The 23,269-nt window shown below is 39.4% G+C and overlaps 1 protein-coding gene across 1 annotated transcript in view; it reads left to right on the plus strand.

The window, feature by feature from the left end:
• Positions 1 to 23,269, plus strand: part of LOC109962900 (protocadherin-15-like) — a 153,740-nt gene that overhangs the window by 105,627 nt on the left and 24,844 nt on the right. Inside the window, exons 26-31 of the mRNA XM_020605022.1 lie at positions 209 to 321; positions 11,678 to 11,787; positions 12,127 to 12,267; positions 14,700 to 14,827; positions 18,188 to 18,418; positions 21,864 to 21,952. Of these exons, the coding sequence (XP_020460678.1) occupies positions 209 to 321; positions 11,678 to 11,787; positions 12,127 to 12,267; positions 14,700 to 14,827; positions 18,188 to 18,418; positions 21,864 to 21,952 (812 nt within the window). The remainder of the gene's footprint in view (positions 1 to 208; positions 322 to 11,677; positions 11,788 to 12,126; positions 12,268 to 14,699; positions 14,828 to 18,187; positions 18,419 to 21,863; positions 21,953 to 23,269) is intronic.

Consider the following 23,269-nt stretch of genomic DNA (forward strand, 5'->3'; position numbering starts at 1 on the left):
TTTTTTTTTTCAATAACCACAACATCAGTTGGGTTACATTAGCTCCATCCACTTAGGTGCCTGTCCTTGTCAGCAGACTGTAAAATAATGAGAGCTAATCTCTTTGCAGTGTTAGAGGGCATAAACAGTCTCAGCACTAGCAAGCATTTGAAAATCTAATGAATGTTCTGTCTCTGTCTTTACTGGTGTATGTGTGTGCATGAGACAGCTGGTGGTGGTGGCCTATGATGGTGGCGAGCCTGTACTGGAGGACACAGCTCTAGTAGAGATCACAGTCCTTCAGCCTTCAGTCATTCCTGTGTTCACCCAGGAAGAATACAGGTACACAGACACACACAAAACAAGCTTTCTTTTTTAAGATAAAATGCTTAAAACTTCAGTTGTGGTAGATGTGGCAAAACCTGTTGTCACTAGTGGTAACACATACAAGCAACAGCTTATTTGACCAATAAAAAAAAAAAGGGGGGGACCGATAAACCTGGGGGATGATATCACGCTCCATCAGACAGACACACACAGAGTTTATAGTCGCTGTTGCAGGGGTGGCAGTCCTGTGGAGAACGAGGGATGTTCATCTCAATTTCACACACCAACCCATACAGTGAGTAAGTAAATAAAAGCATCTGAAATTTTCAGTGGTATCTACTTGTTCCTTCCAACTAAGACATGATTTGTTTTTCACCTGGTAAATTAATGAATGACACCAATATATGTTTAGCAAAATATGGAGAAACGTTTCTTGTGCAAGAAACTTAAATTTAATTTAATTCAGTTTTAACTTATCTGATTAAAACAAGGAGCACATAATACGGGTCCTACCACACTTCAGCATACACAATTAAAAATATAGGGACAGTCTTTAATCATCAAAAAGTATACTTGACAGAAGTAAATGACCTTTAAACAGCTGTTGTCTCAGATTAGAAGCTGTACACACACACAGGAGGTGCCAAGTCTGATTGATGTTTGTTCTCTAATTCAGTTTTGATTTCTCAACTGATGTGCTTTAGTGTTAGAGGCCTTCAGAAGAGAATAAGAATTTATCTTTAGTTTAATTTCATGATACAAACTCCAGCGTTCCATTCCAAACCAGTGCGCCCTGAAACATCAGCATACAGAAATGGACACTGATCAGTTACTGTCTCTGTGTTTACCACTGGCCATTACTCAAAGGGCAGGTTTGGCCAGTACATGTAATATCCTCTGAGTCCCTGTGTGTTTTGATGAATTAGAATTTTGCCCTAAGCAAAGGAAAAAGCACACAGAGAACTGTTTGCATTGAAAAGCTTATGCAAAAAAAAGTCAGATGTTGTATCTAATATAGTTTTAAAACCTATTTTCTTTCATTCTCTAGCTGCATAAATGTTTATCCACAGAAGCTATGAAACGAGTGCGGAGCATTGATATAATATTTTGTGAGAACATCACACACAAATTTCACACATTTTTTCATGTCTCTGGAAATGCCAATAAACCAAGCAGTCACAGAGTACAAACTCAACAAGCAGAAATTATACTCTCATTTGCAGACAGACACAGACCATCACTGTAAGTCTTCAGTTGATGTTTGTTTTATGAGGCTCTGGGGTCACCTCAGGGTTTTTCCTCAGTGACTGCCAGGATGGACAGTGAGGTCAGATGTGAAACTGGTTTGTAGTCTCGGGCTATTATCTCTCTGTTTCACTAGCTTGACCTGTTGTTCCTTGTCTTTCTCTGAATACATAATATAATTTTTTTTCTTAATGTTTAACCTGTTTTCTGCATTGAAATTGCTTTATTTTTCCACTAGTAGCTTCTGATTTTGTCTGTTAATGATGACGAGAGGATGCTCATTTTTCTAAATGCTTCAGTGTTTCAATATTAGAAGTAGAAATCACATTTGGCACTTATTTTATAGAAGTATTGGATATCTGCATTTCAGTTACAACAAACCTGTTAGCTCTCTTCACTCGAACACCTGAGCTCCATCAGCTCTAAGCTAATGAGCCTGTCTGGGAGTGATTGTAACTTCTGTGTCAATATAGGCAGGTTTTCCCACTAATACAGACAAAATATGAAGATGTCAAGGTTTTCCATTCATTCACAGCAGGGTTTTATCTATTTTTAGGAAGAGGGTTGGAGGCAAGAGAGAGGTGTCAGCAAGCCATACTGCCTTTATGAATATGTAACATCGCTTCCAGCTAAAAGAGTGTGTGCGGCTGTCTGAGCGTGCGCTGTGTATTTTATTTTTTTGTTAATCAACCCACAGTTTGTGCACAGTGAATGTCCCTTTATGGGGTATTTGTCTTTGTTATGTTTGTTTTTGTGTGTCTCTGTGTGCAAGTGAACCTCCTATTTTACATTTTTCCCTGTAGTTTAGTGTGTGTGTATGGTTTTTTTTATTCTAATTCCATGTTGTACTTACAAAGAATACAATGCACCAGCTTTGAATTAATTATCCCAGCTTCATTGAATAAAAGCTAACCATTGTACCAGTGTAGTTTTAAGATCTTACTAATGCACCCTAATGATTTTGTGTGGTTTCAACAGAGGCTTGTAACCATGGGCAAGGCTGAATATTAAATTATAACTAACTCATGTCTTTTCAAATCCAAGTTTAGTGTTCTACGCATGAAGCATTTCATATGTGGTGTTGCTTTATAAAGGGCATGTTACCTTTGAGCCATAATATGCAAAATGTGAAGCTTTCTGATCTTGACACCCCCACTGACTGTACAGCATGATAAACATTTCAGCCTTGTCATGTGATAGTTAAGAAATCTATGTATGCATTTTTCAAAGTAGATAGGTCGTGTAAATAATTTGACAACAGCGACAGTGGGCCCTAATTAACACCTCCACTATAATATGTGTTAAACAGCAAAAGCGGAAATGTATTTGTGTACCTTTAAGTAACATTGTATTCTATGATTTTGACTGTGTAAGCTTTGATTATACTTTTGTGTCTGAGCTGGCAATGGCCACGGCCAGAGGCATTATGTTTTCAGGTTGTCCATTCGAATAATTGCTGTTTTTTGTTTTTCTTTTTGGTTTGGTAGTCTGCAGAACACTGCGTTTCAAATGAAACAGGTGAAATTAAAATAGTCTCAGCTTCTGGGCAGGGTAAAATTGATAACCCCTATTTTATTGCTCTTGAGAATATGCTAAAAACTAATTTTGACACAGGTCACAAGAGCTGAAAGTTGGCACATTGACCTCGTAGTTTCATTTCAAAAACAGGCTGCAGTTTAGAACCTAACCCGCTCTTATTTTACTGCTGTATGACCATATACAGCAAGAAGCCTACAATGTTGTAAAATGCTCATAATGCAGTTTACCTTACCTTGACATAGCCAAATCATAGTACGGGCCCATTTATCTAAAAATTCTTTTACTTGTTTAGTAGTGCAAGAAGCTGAGCTTCATGCACAATATTTCTTCACATTTCTCAGGATGCAGTAAAATTAGGGTATTGTATTACAGTTCACTATATCAGGATACTGACACACACCCATACAGATGCATGCATATACACGCTCACAGTGCATTGAGGCTGAATACCAGTGTAACCAGCTGCATTTTCTCTCTTTGAGTTCCTTATGTAGTAAAACAGTAATGATGCTAAAGTTTAAATCATTGGAAAAAAAATGTCTAGTCTGAGCAGAATTTTTATTTTGCCCTCTTTCATTTCTTTCACTGTAGGACCAGCCTTGCACCTGCAGAATTAGTATGCAGTCAGTATCACATACACATGCATAGTTATCAGCACCTAGTGCCAAATATCAGCATGAGGTTAAGTGAACAGAACAAAAATATTGCCTTTTCAAAGATTATCGAAATCTACAAACCCCTCCCAGCCCTTTCCTTGCGTGTGCATAAATGTTTTCATTGTGTTTGTGTGTGTAGGACTGTGCATCCATGCACTCATGCTGTCAGAATGCATCATAGCCTGTTATTTTGTGAATTAATCTAATGAATAGGCAGTGAGAGAGTTGAGCTAAAACACTTCTAAACATCAAAGCTCAGTATTTAATCAAGAAATTGCGTGATCACAATGGCAATATGTTGCTTTGTCTTGCATCATTACAAAGAGATAACACACTACACCGTGGCAAGTGTAGATAAATCAGGTCGTATCCATCAGCTGCTCTGCACTGATAATACAGTACATGCTCTGTTCAGGAACCACAGGCATCCAGGCAGGAGGTGGTGAGACAACAATGTAAAGAAAGCTAAACAGATTCTGTATATAGCTATGGTGAGAAGCAACCAAGCACAAAAAAAAAACACATTAGAGCCTTGAGGTACTCCGAACCTCAGTTTAATACATTATTTGAATTTCATCTCCTGAAAACTGCTACATATTTTTTTTCCTTATATTGTAAGAATCTCTTAGGGACTTACAGAGAGCTTTCACTAGACCTCATGTTCTCAGTTGCTTAGGTATTTGGTACATTTTTACATTTAACTTTCCTGCCAAATGTTCTCTAGTGGACGCTGTACTTTAGTCCTCTTTCACCTCTAACTTTTGTTACTTCCTTCCTCTTTTGCTGTTGGTTTATAAGCCAGTTTCATTTACAGTAAACTATATTGTATCAAATCAAATGTCTTCTCTGCCAAAATGAATAAAGGCCCTGAGACATTTTAACTGAGATAAAAGCATGCTCCAGTGTACATCAAAACAAACGCATCAGATCTGTAGCTCTATAAATCTGGTATATGTCTAACCAATTCAGATGAAGGTTACCTTGATTTGTTGATGCACACAAACAGGCAAGTGCACATGGAGTGCTCCTGGCAATATTGCAACTGTGACAACAAATGGCAAACAACCATTATGGTGTTATTTATAAGATTGCTTGCAGCTGGGAGACAGTGAGAAAGAGGGGTGTGGTATGAAAGGGAGAGGGATAGAGGGAGAGTGCGCATAAAGAATGACAGATGAAGATTTTGGGAAAAGATAGTAGCAATAAGCAGTTCAAAGATATGAAGCTTGAGTTGCAGATGAAGAAAAAGAAGATGAAGAAAGAATAGCAGAAGGAGGGAGAGGACTCCGGGAATGCTACGCTAGAAGTCTGAGGGAAAAACCGGGAGACAGTGCTGCTGGAACACACCATTGCAAAAACACACTGAAGTTGATAGAGATGCAGACACGTGGACACAGATGGATCATCACACAGGGAGGAAAGGCTTTAAAAAGGCAGATGAGCTGACAGGCTGACAGAGTGAAGTAGATTGAAGCAAACAAGCAGGTAAAGACTCAAAAGAAGCATTCAGAGGCAGATGGACAAGAAGACAGTCAAACTGATAGCTCAACAGACCAACACTCAAAATATTTTGTTATCTTGATAAATAGACCTGTTCAGAGTCACTAGTCAGGAAGACAGACATCTGTACACTGATATATCATTGATGTGAAGACATGTCATTTATTGTTCCTGTTTAATAGCTGAGACCTTGTTTTTGCTATTCCCACTTGACACGTCTTCAAAGCTGCTATCCTGCTCCTTTAATACATCACAGGAAATATGAGCTTAAAAACATCACAGACATCACTGAAAAGCTCATTTTAGCCAGTACAAGCAAACATAATCATACATATGCCTCCACTTCAAAAACTATTTAGAAAATATGCAGGCCATCGATATGAAGGTTGACAGATGGCAACAGACTCCTTAAAGCTATGATCCAGATACGCAGTAACCGTTAAATGGTTCTAACTTGTCGTTATGGAAAACAGCCATAAACACAATGGCTAGCTAGCAGCAAGCTGCTACTGGAACTGTCTTCTTGGAAACTGTCATAAATATGATGCTACTATTATGAAACGTCACAATTTCGTTATGCTTTACCACACTCGGTTATGATTTGGCACAAAAACTATTTAGGTTTAGGAACAAAACGATGTTTCGTTTAGGAACAAAAACTCTTGGAAAAACAAGTCACACAGTGAAATTGAACTCTGGTCTCCTGAAGGGGAAATCTTGTGTTGGGTGTACTGTACCTAACTGCTCACCCAACCTCGTCCTAATGTGGACATTGTGCTTCTAAATACTTATTCTTTTCCTCATGTCATAATTAATAGCGGCCCCTAGATGACACCAAAAATTGCCACGTAACATTTTGTCATAATAACCTGCTGGCACAAATGACCTACGGTATGCTGTTGTATTCTGCAGAAGGACAGTCTTGCAGGTGAGAGAATGGTAAAAGATTCAAGGGCTGAAGTATTCAAACCATAAGCTATTAACTGAAAATTAAAGCATAAAAATCAGTTTTAAGTTTGGATTTAAAGGCTTCTACAGAGTCAGGAAGGAAGGTTATTCCAGAGCAAAGCCCTGCAGCCAGAAGACTTCTTTTTAACCCTGGGAACAGACAGGAACCCTGCAATCTGAAAGCAAAGAGCATGGGATCTAATATAAAGGTTTAAGGAGATCAAACCAGCAGGAAGGGGCAAGTCCATTTAGGATTTTCTGTCATTAAAAGCACCTTAAAGTCTGATCTGACAAAGATAAGGAGTCAATGAAGGGAAGCTAAAATTAGTGTAATGTGGTCAAACCATCGGGATTTAGTTCAGCATTATGAACCTTTCAAAGACTTTTAGTGCTAGAGTGTGGCAGGGCTGAAAACAAAGCGTTACAGTCATCAAGTCTGGATGGCACAAAGGCATAAATTAGCCTCTGCATCTGCCATGGACAGAAACAGATTTTATAAATAAAGGTGTCATGGTCGTAGCTTTAATGTGTTAGTCAGGTGTATCACCACTATTACAAGGACAGGTTAGTAAAGCTTTGAGACGAAAGTGTTTTGACATATTACTGATTCTTGGAACTTTGTAGTTCATTAGTAGAGGAGACAATGGATAATGAATGGAGAGCAGGAGACTGGGATGGTTTCAAGAGACAAAGAGAGGGTAATCATACACTTGGTTTTGATTAATGATAATAACTAAAATCATTACCAGCACACAAAGGTTGATGAAGAGGAATTGTTTAAATCACTGCATCACTTCAGAAGTGCAGACACAAGAACAATATCCCAGGACATGAACAATAAAAGTCAACCTCCCCAGGTTATTATAAATTCACATTACCAGCAAAGACAATAATTTAGCTGTTAAACTTGGTCATGGCATTTCTGAGGGTGTTTCCTGACATTTTTAATTAAGTTTCAATTATAATTTTACTGCACACCTCTGTATATGTGAGTGTGTGGTGTGACTGAGCGTGTGTGCTGTCACTGTAGGATAGGGGTTTTCAGCCCGTGGTCTGCGGACCCCTGGTGGTCCGTGAAGGCAGGGCAAGTGGTTCCTGACCATGTATTCAGTAAGCTTGTTTCACTGTGGGCATCACTATCTTTAAAACACATTTCCATGTATTAATTATTGTTTGTGAATAGTAAAATTATGCAAATACATAAAATTTACACAAGCGATTAATTTTAATTTTGACAATTAAAATAGTGCCCATGCAGTCTAGCTACCCCACAACAAAGTTAAAAACATTGGTAAAGTGATGGATGGATGGGTCCAATTTTGGAGCTGCTATTGTGAGACTAGTGCGTTTTGTGTTGCAGACCACTGTAGCTATTTTATATTTTGCTGTGAGCCGTTTTCCTTTTTCTCAGACACTATGTGCATTTGTTAGCCATCAGTGTACATCATTTGATCAATTTACAATTTGCTGTTCATCCAGTATGGTTGTCTTGTGAAGACAAACACTTTTGGGAGGAACCATTGCCACAGTCTGAAATAACTAAAGCACTAGGTTGATGAAGAGGAATTGTTTAAATCACTGCATCACTTCAGAAGTGCAGACACAAGAACAATATCCCAGGACATGAACAATAAAAGTCAACCTCCCCAGGTTATTATAAATTCACATTACCAGCAAAGACAATAATTTAGCTGTTAAACTTGGTCATGGCATTTCTGAGGGTGTTTCCTGACATTTTTAATTAAGTTTCAATTATAATTTTACTGCACACCTCTGTATATGTGAGTGTGTGGTGTGACTGAGCGTGTGTGCTGTCACTGTAGGATAGGGGTTTTCAGCCCGTGGTCTGCGGACCCCTGGTGGTCCGTGAAGGCAGGGCAAGTGGTTCCTGACCATGTATTCAGTAAGCTTGTTTCACTGTGGGCATCACTATCTTTAAAACACATTTCCATGTATTAATTATTGTTTGTGAATAGTAAAATTATGCAAATACATAAAATTTACACAAGCGATTAATTTTAATTTTGACAATTAAAATAGTGCCCATGCAGTCTAGCTACCCCACAACAAAGTTAAAAACATTGGTAAAGTGATGGATGGATGGATGGATGGATGGGTCCAATTTTGGAGCTGCTATTGTGAGACTAGTGCGTTTTGTGTTGCAGACCACTGTAGCTATTTTATATTTTGCTGTGAGCCGTTTTCCTTTTTCTCAGACACTATGTGCATTTGTTAGCCATCAGTGTACATCATTTGATCAATTTACAATTTGCTGTTCATCAGGTATGGTTGTCGTGTGAAGACAAACACTTTCGGGAGGAACCATTGCCACAGTCCGAAATAACTAAAGCACTGTTTGACACACCAGAAATGATAGTTTAGTGTCGACAAAGACACACAGGGAAAGGAGAGTGATTAAAAGAAATGACAGAACCAGAACCAGAACTGTGGGGTAGAAAGAGAGAATTGAAAAGGAGCATTGCAGGAGGGACAAACAGAAAAATGACACTAGGAGAAGACAATGTGTCAAAGAAACAGGAGCTGAAGGAGGCTAAAAAACCAAAAACCACCATGAGTGAGATGAACCAATGACACTGGCTGTAAGACTGAGGCCCATGTGATTGCCAACATCTATCATTATCCTCAGTATTCTGGCTAGCCCTTCACAGTGTTCACTCTGAACACTCTCACAGCTTTGTTAAGGTTTATGTCCTGTAGCTGTTCTGAATCAGTGCTCCTGGTGTATGTGTGTTTGTGTGTTATCTTATCACTTTGCAGGAACAAAGATCTTTTCACACCATCTCAAAAACAAACACACTGCAGTCTTTAATTTTAGGGTCAAAATCTGGTTTTAGAGTTAATGACAGAATTATGACAACATTACAGTTAGAGTAAGCCTCCAGGAAACTAATGAATGTCAGTACAATGTCCTCACAAGTATAGCAGTATAGCTTTGTGTGTATATGTATGTTTTTCTCTTGTTATCAGCATTGGCCCAGCCTGCTGTAGTTAGGACAACAATGATTACAGAGCACGGGGGGGGGTTGCATGCCCAAAGTCATGTGTGCATCTGTAGATCTGTAAATGCATTTTGACCTATCCAGTCGAGTTCTCTGGAGTATCAGCTTTCGTGTGTGTAGGTGTGTGTGTGCTCCTTCACCCGTGTCAAGTGCTCATTGTGGGGAGGGAAGGATGGAGGAATGGATAACAATTGCAGCTGAGGAAGCAGCAGCAGCCGAAGGAAAGACTGTGAGAAGAGGAGATACAGATGCAGAAGGAGAAATTTAAATAGGTATGAAAGGAGTGAGTGTAAGTATTAAATTGAGATTTTAGTGTGGAAGAAGTAGGAGGATTGGAGAGAAAGAGGGGAAAAAAGAGATCTAACAGAGGAAGAAAGAGCATAATAAGAGCAGGGGATTATTTCATGTTTATAAGTTATTGCACTGCCACAAATTTAGTCCATATTTATGGATGGACTATGAGTGTTTTTAATTTTCTGTTCTGAGTGAACAGTGCTGATGCCTGAGGAAACATTTACATGTTGGCTGGTTTTATAAAGCTTCTCCTGCTGATCTAACCTACTGTTGGACTCAATACAGATTCCAAAAGAAAATACAATATTTCAGGAGCACGCTGATATCCTGGGGGTTTAAGATACTCAGCTCCACAATCAAATTCTGCCAGGGACCATTGTTGTTCCCCTCATTTCCAATTAACTCTTTACTGTAGACTATCATAAAGGCAAAAGAGGAGTCAACAGCAACACCCAGACATTTGCACATTTTGTTTTTCAGGCTCTGTGCTTCAGCATATTTAATTTGAAATAAAATAAAGGACACCACTTTAAAGCCCAGAGTCTTAGCTTGGCTCCCAGTTTGGGTAGGATTAGATGGTACAGTAGACAAAATGCACTTTGACCTGTCACTGTAAGAAAAGCATATGAGAATATAAAAATTGATTATAGCTATTCAGCTACTTGTGTTACAGAGACTCGGTATATTGCATGTTAGCTTACTGTGCTGGAACACTTCAATAGAACAGATGGTTAATGATAGTAACACCTGTGAATCTCCTGCTTTGACAAATCAACATGTTCATGTTTTTTTGTTTCTTTTTTTAAACCAGTATTTCAGCTGCTGCAGGCGCCTATCGCCAAACCCCTTTTTTTATTTAAATGTATATTCTTTTGATAATCATCAGGTTTATTATGTATTTGCTTGGAAGTGTTTGGACAGAGCAAGTGGTTAGAGAAGCAATTGATCGGGACGAAAGTGAACATCTACACAAACACACTCACCTCCCTCTTGCTTCCCAACAGTCCCATTTATCATGTTGTGATTACTCGATAGCTTAGCCAGTTGGTAGTCCATGTTATAACGTTTAGCCAGCTGTGATGACTGGCCTAATGACTGGACTGGGTTTATTTAATGGAGTGAAATCTGTTGGAAATTTAAGAGTTGCCAGATTCTAAGAAAATCTGTCAGCGTTGTAAGCGAGGAAGGCCGCCTGCCATATGCAATGAGAGGCAGGTGGACAAAAACAAGATGATGCCTGGGTTCTCTTTGAAAACTGTTCATGGTTCAATTTCACTGCTTGGCCGAGGCGGCTAATAGGGCCAGTCAGATGCCTTGGCCGTGCCAGGGGCTTTGCATGTATTACTACATAAACAGAAAATGAATCAGCTATTTTTATAATCAAATATTCTTTTATTTTTCAAATCAACCAGATGTCAGATATTCTTTGGCTCAAACTTCTCAAATATCAGGATTTTCTGCTTTTCTCTACTTTAATTAATACAAATAAATATTTTTTTCAAATGCTTTTTGGGGTTAAGGAAATTGATTATTTTTTTTATTTTATTTTATTTTTTTACTATTTGCTTATTCCCTTAATGGATTACTCTTTTATTTTCCCCAAAGTAGACTCCATATTCATGGCTTTTTAAAACTTATTTAACTTGCAGGACCATGACACACTTGGGTGAACTACTCACTGCCTTTGTTTTTACGTATTAGCATGTGGTGTGAGCACAGCCTGCTTTGTTTTGATGTCAGACTGACACACGGCGTCCTACAGCTGACAGCAATGTATTGATGAGCTGTGTTGTTGGACATTTAAATGCAAAAGACAGCAAACATGAATGCTGTGACAAAGATAAAGTGGGAAAAAGGTTGTTCAGCAGCCAACCTAATTAATCTTTGAACAACAACAACAACTTTTCAGGTTCCTACAGTATCTGCATCTGCAATACCCTCTAAGTAGCTCTTTGAGGGCGAGCACTGCTTATGTTTGTTTCTTTTGGGGTAAAGTCAAAGTAGAGGAAGTTGCCAACATGGAGGAGTTAAACATTTTGGACATGCTTGACAGATTTAACTCACAGTTGTTGCCAAATGGCAGCTGGCCCTCCAGAGGAAGTGGGCCCAAGATCTACTTATACATATTTAATTGTATCAGTTGATATTGATTGACTGGTCCATTCCCAGGTTTCCACCAGTGAGTGAAGATGCTGCTGTTGGGACCCTGGTGGGAGTCATCCTAGCAGCTGCTGTCAATCAAACCATCGTGTACTCTATCATTCAAGGCGACGAGGGAGGTGAGTATACTCAGAGGTGCTTATACACAGGACATCTCAGTTGTGGACTTGGCTCATGACACTGCCTGGATGTGAGTACTGATAAAGTAGTTGGTGAGTTTATTATGTTATGGACAGGGCATACTGTTGTATGTAAACCCTAACCTGAACTATATCAATCAATCGCCATGATTAGCCAGGGAAAAACCAGACTTGATTTCAGATTTGTATAAGTTGTGGCTAAAAGTAAACTCTATGCTTCCTTCTCCTTTGACCGTACTCCCTTATCTTTTGCTCTCATTTTCATTCACCCTTTCTTCCCCACTCCTGCTGTCTCTCTCTCTCTCTCGTTCTCTCCAGGTATGTTTGCATTGAATGAAACCACAGGAGTGATTTCCACAGCCAAGCCTCTGGACTACGAAACCAATTCCAGCTACGTTCTGAAGGTTGAAGCAGACTCCATTAGAGTGGTGTCCTCGAACCTCAGAGCTCCCTCTAAGAGTAAGTGCGTGATTGTGTCTCCTATGCTGAGGTTACAGGACTAACATCAGATTACATCACCACAAATTTCACCGATGTTCTGATTTTAAGGATCAGAGCAACTGATTTAATTTTTTATAAGCTTATTACATCTTTTTTATGCAAGATTTTGATCTGAAATTTCTTTTGTAACTTTAGCCGTCAGACAAATGTAGCGGAGTAAAAAATATTTTACTCTGAAATGTAGTGAAGTGGAGGTAAAAGGAAAATACTCAACTACTTAAAACCTGTACTTAAGCACAGTACTTCAGTAAATGGTGACTTCCACCACTGCTCTGTCACAGGCATCGGTACATATTTATCTGTGCAGGTCAAATCTTCTATGATTTAATCTAAGCATTTGTTTTATCTTTTTTTTTTCTTTCACTTCCATCCACATTTAAACCCATTCAAAAACAGAATGGCTTTCCTTCAGTTGCATGTGGGAGCAAAGACTGACCAAAAGAAGTTTTTGTGATTTTAATTGAGACTTGGACTGAAGTAAAAATGACTAATTAGTTTCTAACTTTTCCCCGCTTTCATTTTTCCTGTCTGTCTCTCTCTGCTAGTCTTTCTTTCTCTGTCTGTATTTTTCTTAATTGATGCTAAGCATCCCACGTCTCTGCTTTCTTCTTTAATTATCATGTTTACCACATGCTGTTCTTATTTCATTCAACTATTTGAATTCTATGCAGATTGTAACTACAAATCATTGTAGTCATTAGCAAATCCCCTTCAATTCTTTTTGGTATGCATTTTAATCAGGCAGCAGATCAATAGGATTCTAGCAATGTGTTAATTCCGTTTTCTAAGGTTGGAATTGTAAATAGGATGGCTGTTGTAGACAAGCAGGTTTTTGTTTTGCATATTTCTTTTCACATGCCAATGTTTTTTATGCTTTTTTGTTTGTTTGTTTGTTTTGATCAGACTTGAGCTGTTTCTTTCTCACAAGATTCACCCCTTTGGTCTATTGCTGTTGTTTGTTTCCATGTTTTTGGCCAGATAAATACTAATGTTGGCGATGTGCACCAAGTGAATATGAGTGGCACATGCTCACTGGTACAGTGCTTTGCCTCACACTGTACACTGCATGTAGTGTTTTTAATTATAGTAACACCTAACATATTAATACATTATTATTCACTGATGCAAAACTTGATTTTGAATCTCAGCAGACAATACTTTTGAAGACTTTTAATATGAATAAGCCATAATGTTTTCACTGCAGTGTTCTCAATATTCATGACCACTGAGGTTTCTTGTTGCATATATTTCAAAAATGTGATTAGATGGCTCAGAGTAGGGTCACCTCTAATGCAGCATTTCTAAACTTTAAGCAGTGCACAGCTCATTTTCAAAGTTGTGAAACCTATCAGCTGGGGAAGTGAAGCTAACAATCCTTCATTCTCTGTGCTCTGTTATATCATCTTATACTATATGTGAACTTTTTTGAAACCCATGAAACCTGTTTTGTTATAATGTTGCTATGGCGGACTTGGTCTTACTGTATATATTAGTACCGTATATATTTTCTGACAAAGTTAGAAGTTTTGTTATTTAACATGAGCAATGTTTTTATTTGGTTTCTCTGTGCTTTTCTCTCTGGGCATGGCTCAACTGGAAAGATGGAGTGGCACAGGGTTTTTTTTCCCCCATATAAGTCACACAGTTTTTGACTGTGTGACTTATCATGACTGTGTTGTAGAGAAATGCATAAGATTTCAAACTGGTTTTTTGGGGGGGTTTAAGTCCCCTTGTCCCTGCTGTTTCTCTGCTCATCTTTTTTTTTTCAAAATCCTGCTGAGCACCCCATGAAACAAGGTTGCACCTGGAACTAGGGTGCAGACGTTTTACTACTGAGACTGTTCAATCATTGTCAGAGCAGTTTTACACTTGTCAACCTGCAAAACCTCTAGAAAAGAAAAGCAACAGCAATACCAATTTAGACCTCTAGACTAGATGTGTGGATATTATCCCCTACAAGCAAAGATAGCTAAGAGCTGACGCAACTGTAATACTTGTAACACCGGCAGGAAAGACAGGACTTTTCCTGCTTGTAGATGTCTATATTTGGTGCTGCTGTTTTTCTTGTCAGTATGTGACACAGGTTGGGCCGGTGCTGCAGGTTGTGAAGTGCAGGCCTGAGACTGCTGGAGCTACAGCTCTGAAGTTGTGATACCGCTTGTTGTTTATTATGGGTGCTTTATATCAGTTATTTCATTTTTCACATTGCTATCTTTAGTTTAAAACACGGTGAGGTTTCTTTAGTATAAAAAAAACAGTTAGCCATCTGCAAAAGGAGTCCTCTGCAGTGCATCAAGCAGGTCTACATTGCCTGTTTACCAGCAAATACTGTGTTTCTACTTTTTAATACCAAAAGCAAAGTGTGTAAATTATGTTTGTGTGTGTCCTAGCTAACACAGCTAAGGTGGTGATCGACATCCAGGATGAGAACGACCATGCGCCAGTTTTCACCAGATCTCTTTATATTGGAGGGGTTGCAGAAGACGCCAAAACCTTTACCTCAGTCTTGCAAGTACAGGTACAAATACAGACAGACGTGTTTACACACACGAACATATACAGTACAAACCTGCTAGCTTCATACAGTGTGGCTAAAACAACAGGACAACTGGACAATGTAATGCAGTTAATCCTTCCTTCTTGAATAAAAACTACATGCCATTGTTCAGTTATTTTGCATTCCAACTTTTTAGGTTGCATTGTTGTAGGAATTGCATTTTTTCTTTTTTGTCTTATTCTGTTACTTGTTCTTGTTTAAGATCATTTTTCAGTTTTTAGTGTAAGGTTCAAAATATTAAGACTTGTCACAAAAGAATTATGACGGCTTCCTACAACACTGAGTTCAGCTCAGCGTGAAGATGCTTACAGTGCTTGTGTGGATTGTGTGCACTTTTATATGCATTGTTTGTTTTAAAGAGACATAATCTACAGTCCAGTAACTAGAAAAACCGCCGAGGATATTCTGTTTCTCTCCCTCGACTTTTTTTTTTGACTTTAGAAGAATTTCATATCACTGTAAGCACATCGAGTGACTCTCATATTACTGAAATACCTGTCAGCCTATTTGTCAGAGCCAAAATGGGTCAGGGAGCCCTATTTGAGATGCAGCAATATGTTCTAATGAGCGTGGATGCCATATGAGACTTGAGCATGGTCTCTGGCAGAAAAGTATTTTCTTTAATATTTCATTACAGTTTTGATGAACATTCTTGGATATCCCTGCTTCATTAGATCGTAGTGAGAGTGACATGAAAGATGAGGGCATTAAGGGAGAGTATGAGTCGTATTTAAAATCACACTTTTACAAGTTTAAAAAGAATTTGCATTTTTTGTGGTATCTCAAATGATTATGCTGCAAACACAGTTCTGCATATTGATTTTGGCTAGAGTTTGTTTTGAGTAACCTGCTCTACAGTCATCTGACCTCTTAAACAGACTGACAGGAAGGACTAATACCCTGCTAGTAGGCTTGATTACTACAGGGAGAAACAAAAGATCTGGAGGTTGGAAGGAAGAGAGAGGATTGATGGTTAGATATAACTGACATAACTGACATCCTGCTGAGAGAGAAACTGACTGGACAGAAGAAGGCAGGGAAGACATGCATGATTCATGGGTGGATGGATAGATGGAGTGGGTGGATGACTAGAGAGAAAGACAGGGGTGCTGCAAGCACTTTTGCTCACATCCAGACAAAAAGGCAAGAGAGAGAGAGAGAGAGAGAGAGAGAGAGAGAGAGAGAGAGAGAGAAAAGATGGAGAGGTTTGGGAAATGTGTGTTTTCAATCTGTGGTTTCACTCAAGTATAACTAATCCCATCACATCTGTCTGAAGCATGCACGTTGTCTTAATGAGTTGTGTGTGTGTACTAGGCTACATTTATCTTTGTGTATTGCCTCATGCACAGCTATTGTGTCTTCAGAGAGCACGTGTTCAAGTGCACATGCAGAGGAGTTCATCTGTCTTTTTGTCCCTTAGAGGATGTGAGAATACAGATATTGATTAGACTGCAGATGAGCCTCACATTAACAAACCTACTCGTTAGCTCCAAAGATTCCGTTTTTTCTTCTAAATCAATTTGTGTCACATTTTGTCTTCCAGAGACATGTGGAAGTTACCCTTCTTCCTTTCTACAGCCTTTCCTTGCCCTTTCAATTACTTGTTCCAATCTTCCCTGTTAGTTGGAGTTCAAACTGAAAATAGCCCTGCATGAAAAGAATTCAAAGAGCTGCACTGGTGTGGGTGTGTTCTATATATATAGAAGATTTATCAAAGCGCCACACAGCAGCTGAAAGAATTGTGCAACTCCAGAAAGTTACCCCAATGACAAGCATTTTATTCTCCATCATGACGCTCGCAAGGTAAAGAGTAAAACTACACAAGATAGGTTGTAAAATAATCTATCTGGTGTGCAGGCTGGCATGTTTTGGTTATCATTCACAGTTGGCAGACGATGTTACACTGCAGCAAAACTGAACCGGTTTTTTGAAGCGCTTTGGTCTAGGCTCTGCATTGGCACCTCACAGTGGTCTAAATGAAATTAATGATGCGGCTACATTTTTTCCACACAGTCTTGTTCAGTAGCTTTTCTAAACAAGTGATTATGTGAAAATGCTTTTGAATGGGGCTCAGGTGTGTAGGGGAATCACTGGTTGTTTTCATTTCAGGTTCCATATTGCTGATTTTTCACAATGTCTAAAGCAGTAGAGGAGGGGTTGTAAAAGCCCTTGAAATGTTTGAGGATCTTGCCAACTTTATCAAAGTGATAAATCATATTCATGTTATGCTACAATTACAATGAATACCAAAGGACTTTTCAGTTTTTTTCTGTCCATATCCAACTGTCACTCAAAGCAGATGGGACAGATAGTTGGTCCCAGTTGTCCCAATTCTATGTTGCATACTAATTGTTCCAGTGTGAACACGCCACATAATCTAAACCATAGAATTTATATGTACCTGGATTTGGGACTTAACTATACCCTTGGTCCTACAGAAAATATCAGCTTTGTACTCAACACCCGTGCTAATGCAGTTGCTGTTTTCAACAGGTGCTTGATACTAATCCAGGTATTGATCTCTTGCTAAAGAGTTATCCTAGCTGTGCCATTCACCCTGCAAGTGTGTATACACACACACACAAATAGATCTGTACATCTATTCTTTCCTCACTCCTCTTATTCCCTCATCCTTCTATATATACCTTCTTATTTTCTTCCTGTATTTCTCAATGACTTCCTTGCTTCAATTTTATTTTAAGAAAAATACATTTTGATGGATTCTTCCTGTCATAGTATTAACCTTTGATGTGGTGGGTGCTGTATCTTGTGGGAGCTCAATCTGCAATCCATACGCCAAGTCCTTCCTGTAAAGACCCAGCAATAAATCTATGTCTGGGAGTCGGTGTCTGGATGTCAGTGTGAGGTTTGCATGTATGTGCGATGAAGGAGAGACTTGATTGTTAGCCAGAATGACAGAACAGATGAACAGCTCGAAGCACCACTTTACCCCCTGCTGCTGATTCAGAATACTACACTAAACAGTACAAGTAGTGAAAGTCTCACTGCAGGTTCCCCATAAGCCAAAAAAGCTGGGAAATGAAAAGATATGAATTCTGAAGTAATGAACATACAGTACATGATACAGTCCCATATTGATCAGCTGGTCAAGCTCCTGGATTCAAAACTATGATAAGGAGGGAGAGGCCTGACTGTTTGTTATAAGTACAAATCATAGAATTGCTTATTATAATAACCATGACTTGATCACAGTATTGCTTGCATGAATAATGATGATATTTCATAATAGTGATTATATTGTGCTGGTGTTATGGTGATTAATCTTACCATCTAATGAGTCTTATTTTCCTCATCCTCCAGGCTCTGGACGAAGACACTGGTAACTACAGTGCGATGATGTACCGGCTTATCATTCCCCCTCCTGCTGGTAAAGATACTAAAGACAGCAAAGATGGCTTTGTCATTGAACCTTACAGTGGCGTGGTGAAGACAGCAATCATGTACCGCAACATGAGGAGGTCGTATTTCAAGTTTGAGGTGGTTGCTACAGACAACTATGGTCAAGGCCACAGCAGCAAGGCGGACATAGTGGTGTGTATATTGTAATTTTTGGGATTGTTGGCATGTTTAATCCTAGTCTCCCTTTCCTTTAATCAAAATAGGTTGAGATGATGTAACTTAATTCCAGACACATTTATGTATGTTCAGTTTAATTTTATTTGTATAGCACCAAATCACAACAAAAGTCATCTCAGGACACTTTAAAAAGTAAGGTTTAGACATTACTATTATAGAGGAAAAACCCAACAAATCCCCCTTGATTAAGCACTTGGTGACAGCAGGGAGGAAAAACTCCCTTTAATGGAGGAAACCTCCGACAGACCCTGGCTCTTGGTGGGCGGCCTTCTGCCTCGACCAGCTGGGGTGAGTGGATAGAGGAGAGACAAAAGAAAGAAAGGCAACAAGACACAGCAAACACAACAACAAACAATCAAACACTGGGCAGGTTGATGTGGCTGGTCACTGCTCATCAGAAACATACAGCTCCCAAGCCAGGGCTACCTGCAGAGAGGTACATGGACAGAGAGAGGACACACTACGGGAGGAGACACAGTTAATGACATGTAATGGTGGCATATTAGTGCATGGAGAGAGAGGAGAGGAACTCAGAGCACCATGGGGCCCCCCAGCAGCCTAGGCCTATAGCAGCATAACTAAGGGAGGGCGCAGGGTCACCTGATCCAGCCCTAACTATAAGTTTTATCAAAAAGGAACGTCTTAAGTCTAATCTTAAAGGTAGAGAGGGTGTCCGCCTCCCCAACTGAGACTGGGAGCTGGTTCCACAGGAAAGAAGCTCCTTGATAGCTAAAGGCTCTGCCTCCCATTCTACTTCACAGGGGCAACAATATCAACTGTCATAAGCAGGGAGGTTGCAGCACTATCGACAAGATTATTGACTTGTGTAGGAGTAAAGTTAAGGTGGCCACCCTCCATTGTGTTGGCACATGGCACTTAAGTAAATAATGATGGAATTATTTCCTTAAATTTGATAACACCATTGACAGACATCTACTGTAGTGGAATTTATTTCCACATAGTGTATTATCCATCAGAAGTTATTAGAAAATGGTCAGACAGAAGAGGGTTTTGAGGAAAAACTATTAAGAGTTCAGTTTCAATGCCATATGTCAGAACAAGATCAAGGGTGTGGTTAAAACAGTGAGGTTATAGTTTGTGAAAAGCCAATTGAGTCTAATAATGATTTGAATGCACTGTTGAGGCTGTCATTGTCAGCATCTACATGAATATTAGTCACCCACTATTTTATCTGCACTAAGCACTAAATCAGACAAAGTCTGAGAATTCAGTTAAAAACGCTGAATAAGGGGCAGGTGGACGGTATACAATAACAAATAGAACTGGCTTTTGAGTTTTCCACTTTGGGTGTAAAAGACTCAGAGTGAGGCTATGTTTAGGTCTAGGGTTGAGTCAAAGGTTGCTGCCACACCTCCACCTTAGGCCTGTGCTTCAAGGGATGAGAGTTACTGTGACTAGGTGGGGTGGATTCATTTAGACTGACATATCCCTTCTGCTGTAACCAGGTTTCAGTAAGACAAACCAATGTGATGTTCACTTATCAAGTCATTCACAAACAGAGGTTAATTTTATTTTTTTTATTGTCATTGTAACATTGTGACAGGTATAACAAAATTTCGCGCTGAGGCCCCCGGGCCGCTGGGGGCCCCGGGCCGCTGAGGGCCCCAGGCCGCTGCATGCATACGTGCCGCTATCATGGGCAACTTGGGGGGGTTCAGGATCTTACCCAAGGACACGTAGACTACAGGCACCAAGATTGAACCTTCAACCTTCCGGTTGGGAGACTGCTGCTCTACCCACCGCACCACAACAATTGTAATGTAAATATTATAATTCATTGCAATAAAGGGCTTCTTCTAAGATGGACGTCCAACATCAGCACCATCACCAAGAAGGCACAGCAGAGGATGAACTTCCTGCGCCAGGAAGTTCAACCTGCCCCAGGAGTTGCTGATACAGTTCTACAGAGAAATCATCGAGTCTGTTCTATGCTCATTCATCAGAAAGAATCATTGGTGCCAGCCTGCCCTTCATGGAGGACCTATACACCTCACAGATCAAGAGGAGGGCAGAGAAGATTTCTGCAGACCCCTCACCCCCTGGACATGAACAGTTTGAACTCCTCCCCTGTGGACGGCGCTACAGGTCACTGTATGCCAAGACAGCCAGAAACAAGGACAGTTTCTTCCTCTGGGCCGTCACTCTGAACAGTTAATCCACAATTGTACGACACAGCAATCACTTGTGATTAAATATAACCAGTGCATATATCAATCTGAAAGCTCTTCTGACACAATGTGTGCATATATGTACATACATGCTGTATATTTTAAAATGGTCTTGTTTTCTCCTATACTTTTTCCTACTTGATTGCACATACTTCCTGTTGTGAATGTACACATTTTTATTTTTTATTTCCTGTTGCTTTAACAAAGCAGATTGAGAGCCAGAGTCCTTCTGTGTTTAACATACTTGGCCAATAAAGCTGATTCAGATTCAGATTCTGATGCTTAGACTGCAGTTACACCGTACAGTCAACAGAGGTCACTAGGCCAGAATGTCTTAGTTTAAAGCACCATCCACCCTAATGAAAAACTGTCCTGATCATAATCTCTGAACACTCCTTAGAGCAAAAACAACAATGCAGTGTTGTCATATGCTGTTAGGTCAAGCTGTCAGCTTCACTTGCTGCAATAATGCATAGATCAATTACTCCGTGCAATCAGTGGGTCAGTAATATGCTGGATGTCGCACTGGTCATCGCATTCAGTCAAACAGAGGCACATTACAATATCATATTTTTACTACTGTACACAGAGAACATTCTGGGGCACAAGCAAAGGCCCTTGTAAAACAGGATTTTCTTTGGAGTGTGTGTGAAAGTTATGCACAGTTTTTAGATATCAGTCAAAATAAAATAATATTTATGAGGGGGAACAGGAAAAAGAACTCTCCTACATCCATAAGGCCACATGTAAACCCTGGAGCTCCTCCATAGATGACTGTGTGAATAGCCAAGGCAGAGTCACCAAAGTAAAGTCAAACTGAATATCACCTCCATTTTTATATCTTTATGTTTGAAGCCTGAAATGTGGCAAAAGGTCGCAAAGTTCAAGGGGGCCGAATACTTTCGCAAGGCACTGTAGCTGATAGTGTCTCTAGCTTAATGTTTCTGACTATAGACTTGCCAGTTACCAGTTGTTTACTCAGTGGTTGTGTCGCCGAGTAGGGAAATCGATTTGAAACGTGAACAGGCACAAGTGAAAACCACAAAAACAGGAAATTGTAGTCCCCTAGAATGTCCTTTATAAAGAAGAAAATGTGACTCAGGGGTTTAGTGTAACTCACAACTGATCATGCTTTTTGTCGCTCACTTGAAATGTAGAAATGAGTTGTATACAGTGTGACTTATATCTACATTTTTTTTCCTGTTGTTTAGGTGTCAGTTGTAAACCAGCTGGACATGCAGGTGGTGGTATCAAATGTCCCTCCAACTTACGTGGAGAAAAATAAAGACAAGTTGCTAAGGTATAGTACACCACATATCTGATTTATGGATCATTCTACTTTTTATCTTTTTTAAAATATTCTAAATTAATAAATCACCATTAGGCTGGCTGAACCACATGTATCTTGAGAGAACAGTTCCAATTTTGGGAAAGCATACAGGTGTGGTTAAATACAGATCAGGCAGCTTGTTTGTGTGCAAGAGTGAAAGGTCAGCAATAGTTCAACAAAGCCAGTCTTGCAGTAGAGAAAGTGTACATAAGCCCTGAAAATAAATTATAATCTTGATTGTGTATCATTTTACATTGATACAGCTACAGTATACAGTACCATTCTGTGGTTGTTCTGTGTTGATCTTTCTATGGGGTGTTTCCATAGGAAGAACTCAAGATGTAATTGCCACCATGGGGAAATCAACACAGGTTTGACGAAGGGCAGAGGCAGTCATGTGTTTAAAAATAGTGCATCTGTGATAAAAAAAAAAAGTAAGAATAAAGTTGCCAGGGTTTTTTTTTTAACTAGAACCCACACTAGGACTGTAACAGGGACATGCATCAGACCACCACAGCAACAGTACTAGTAATGTAATGTAATAAAGAAACTGAAGGGCCAACCTGTGGTTACAGATGTAGATCATTATATATTTTGTACAGTTGGCATTGGGATTTACTGTAGGGCTGTCTTGTGTCAGAGTATGGAGATGTATTTTTCCAGGAATGTTTTTAGGCAACATTTCCATGATGTTCAATTTTGAAATGTTACCTGTTGTTGTTGTTATCCATGCCACCAATTGGCTCCTTTATAATCCTCTACACCCTGAGACCCTAGTCTGCACACACACTATGTTAAGTATTATTTCACTGCACAGAACATGTGAGGCTCAGACCCTACAAAATGACCTTATAACACCACAGTGGTAACTTACACATGAAATATGCAGGCATTGCTATCTCAACTTTGAAGAATTTGCATAAATCGGGAGATATCTTCACCATCAACAGTTGGCCCAATGTGTTTTGGCTCATATGAAGAAAAGCAAGATGTTAAAATTTAACACAAAATGATATATACATTCATTTTATGATATTTTTTTCCACAGACACATTTACTAGTAAGTCTTTCTGCACAAACTGACAACAGCACTGCAGCTCAGTCAAGCTGCAGCTTTCTTTTGTCTGACTGTGCAACTTAACGATGTTTTAAAACTCTTGCCATCTTTTCTCACTGCCTTACTTGCTCGCTCTCTCTCTCTCTCTCTCTCTCTCACACACGCACACACACACACACGCACACACAGACAGAGACACATATGCACACATCTTAGTGGGACCATTCCTG

The sequence above is a fragment of the Monopterus albus genome, unplaced genomic scaffold (genome assembly GCF_001952655.1).
Source record: "Monopterus albus unplaced genomic scaffold, M_albus_1.0 scaffold69.1, whole genome shotgun sequence".
Taxonomy (NCBI): domain Eukaryota; kingdom Metazoa; phylum Chordata; class Actinopteri; order Synbranchiformes; family Synbranchidae; genus Monopterus; species Monopterus albus.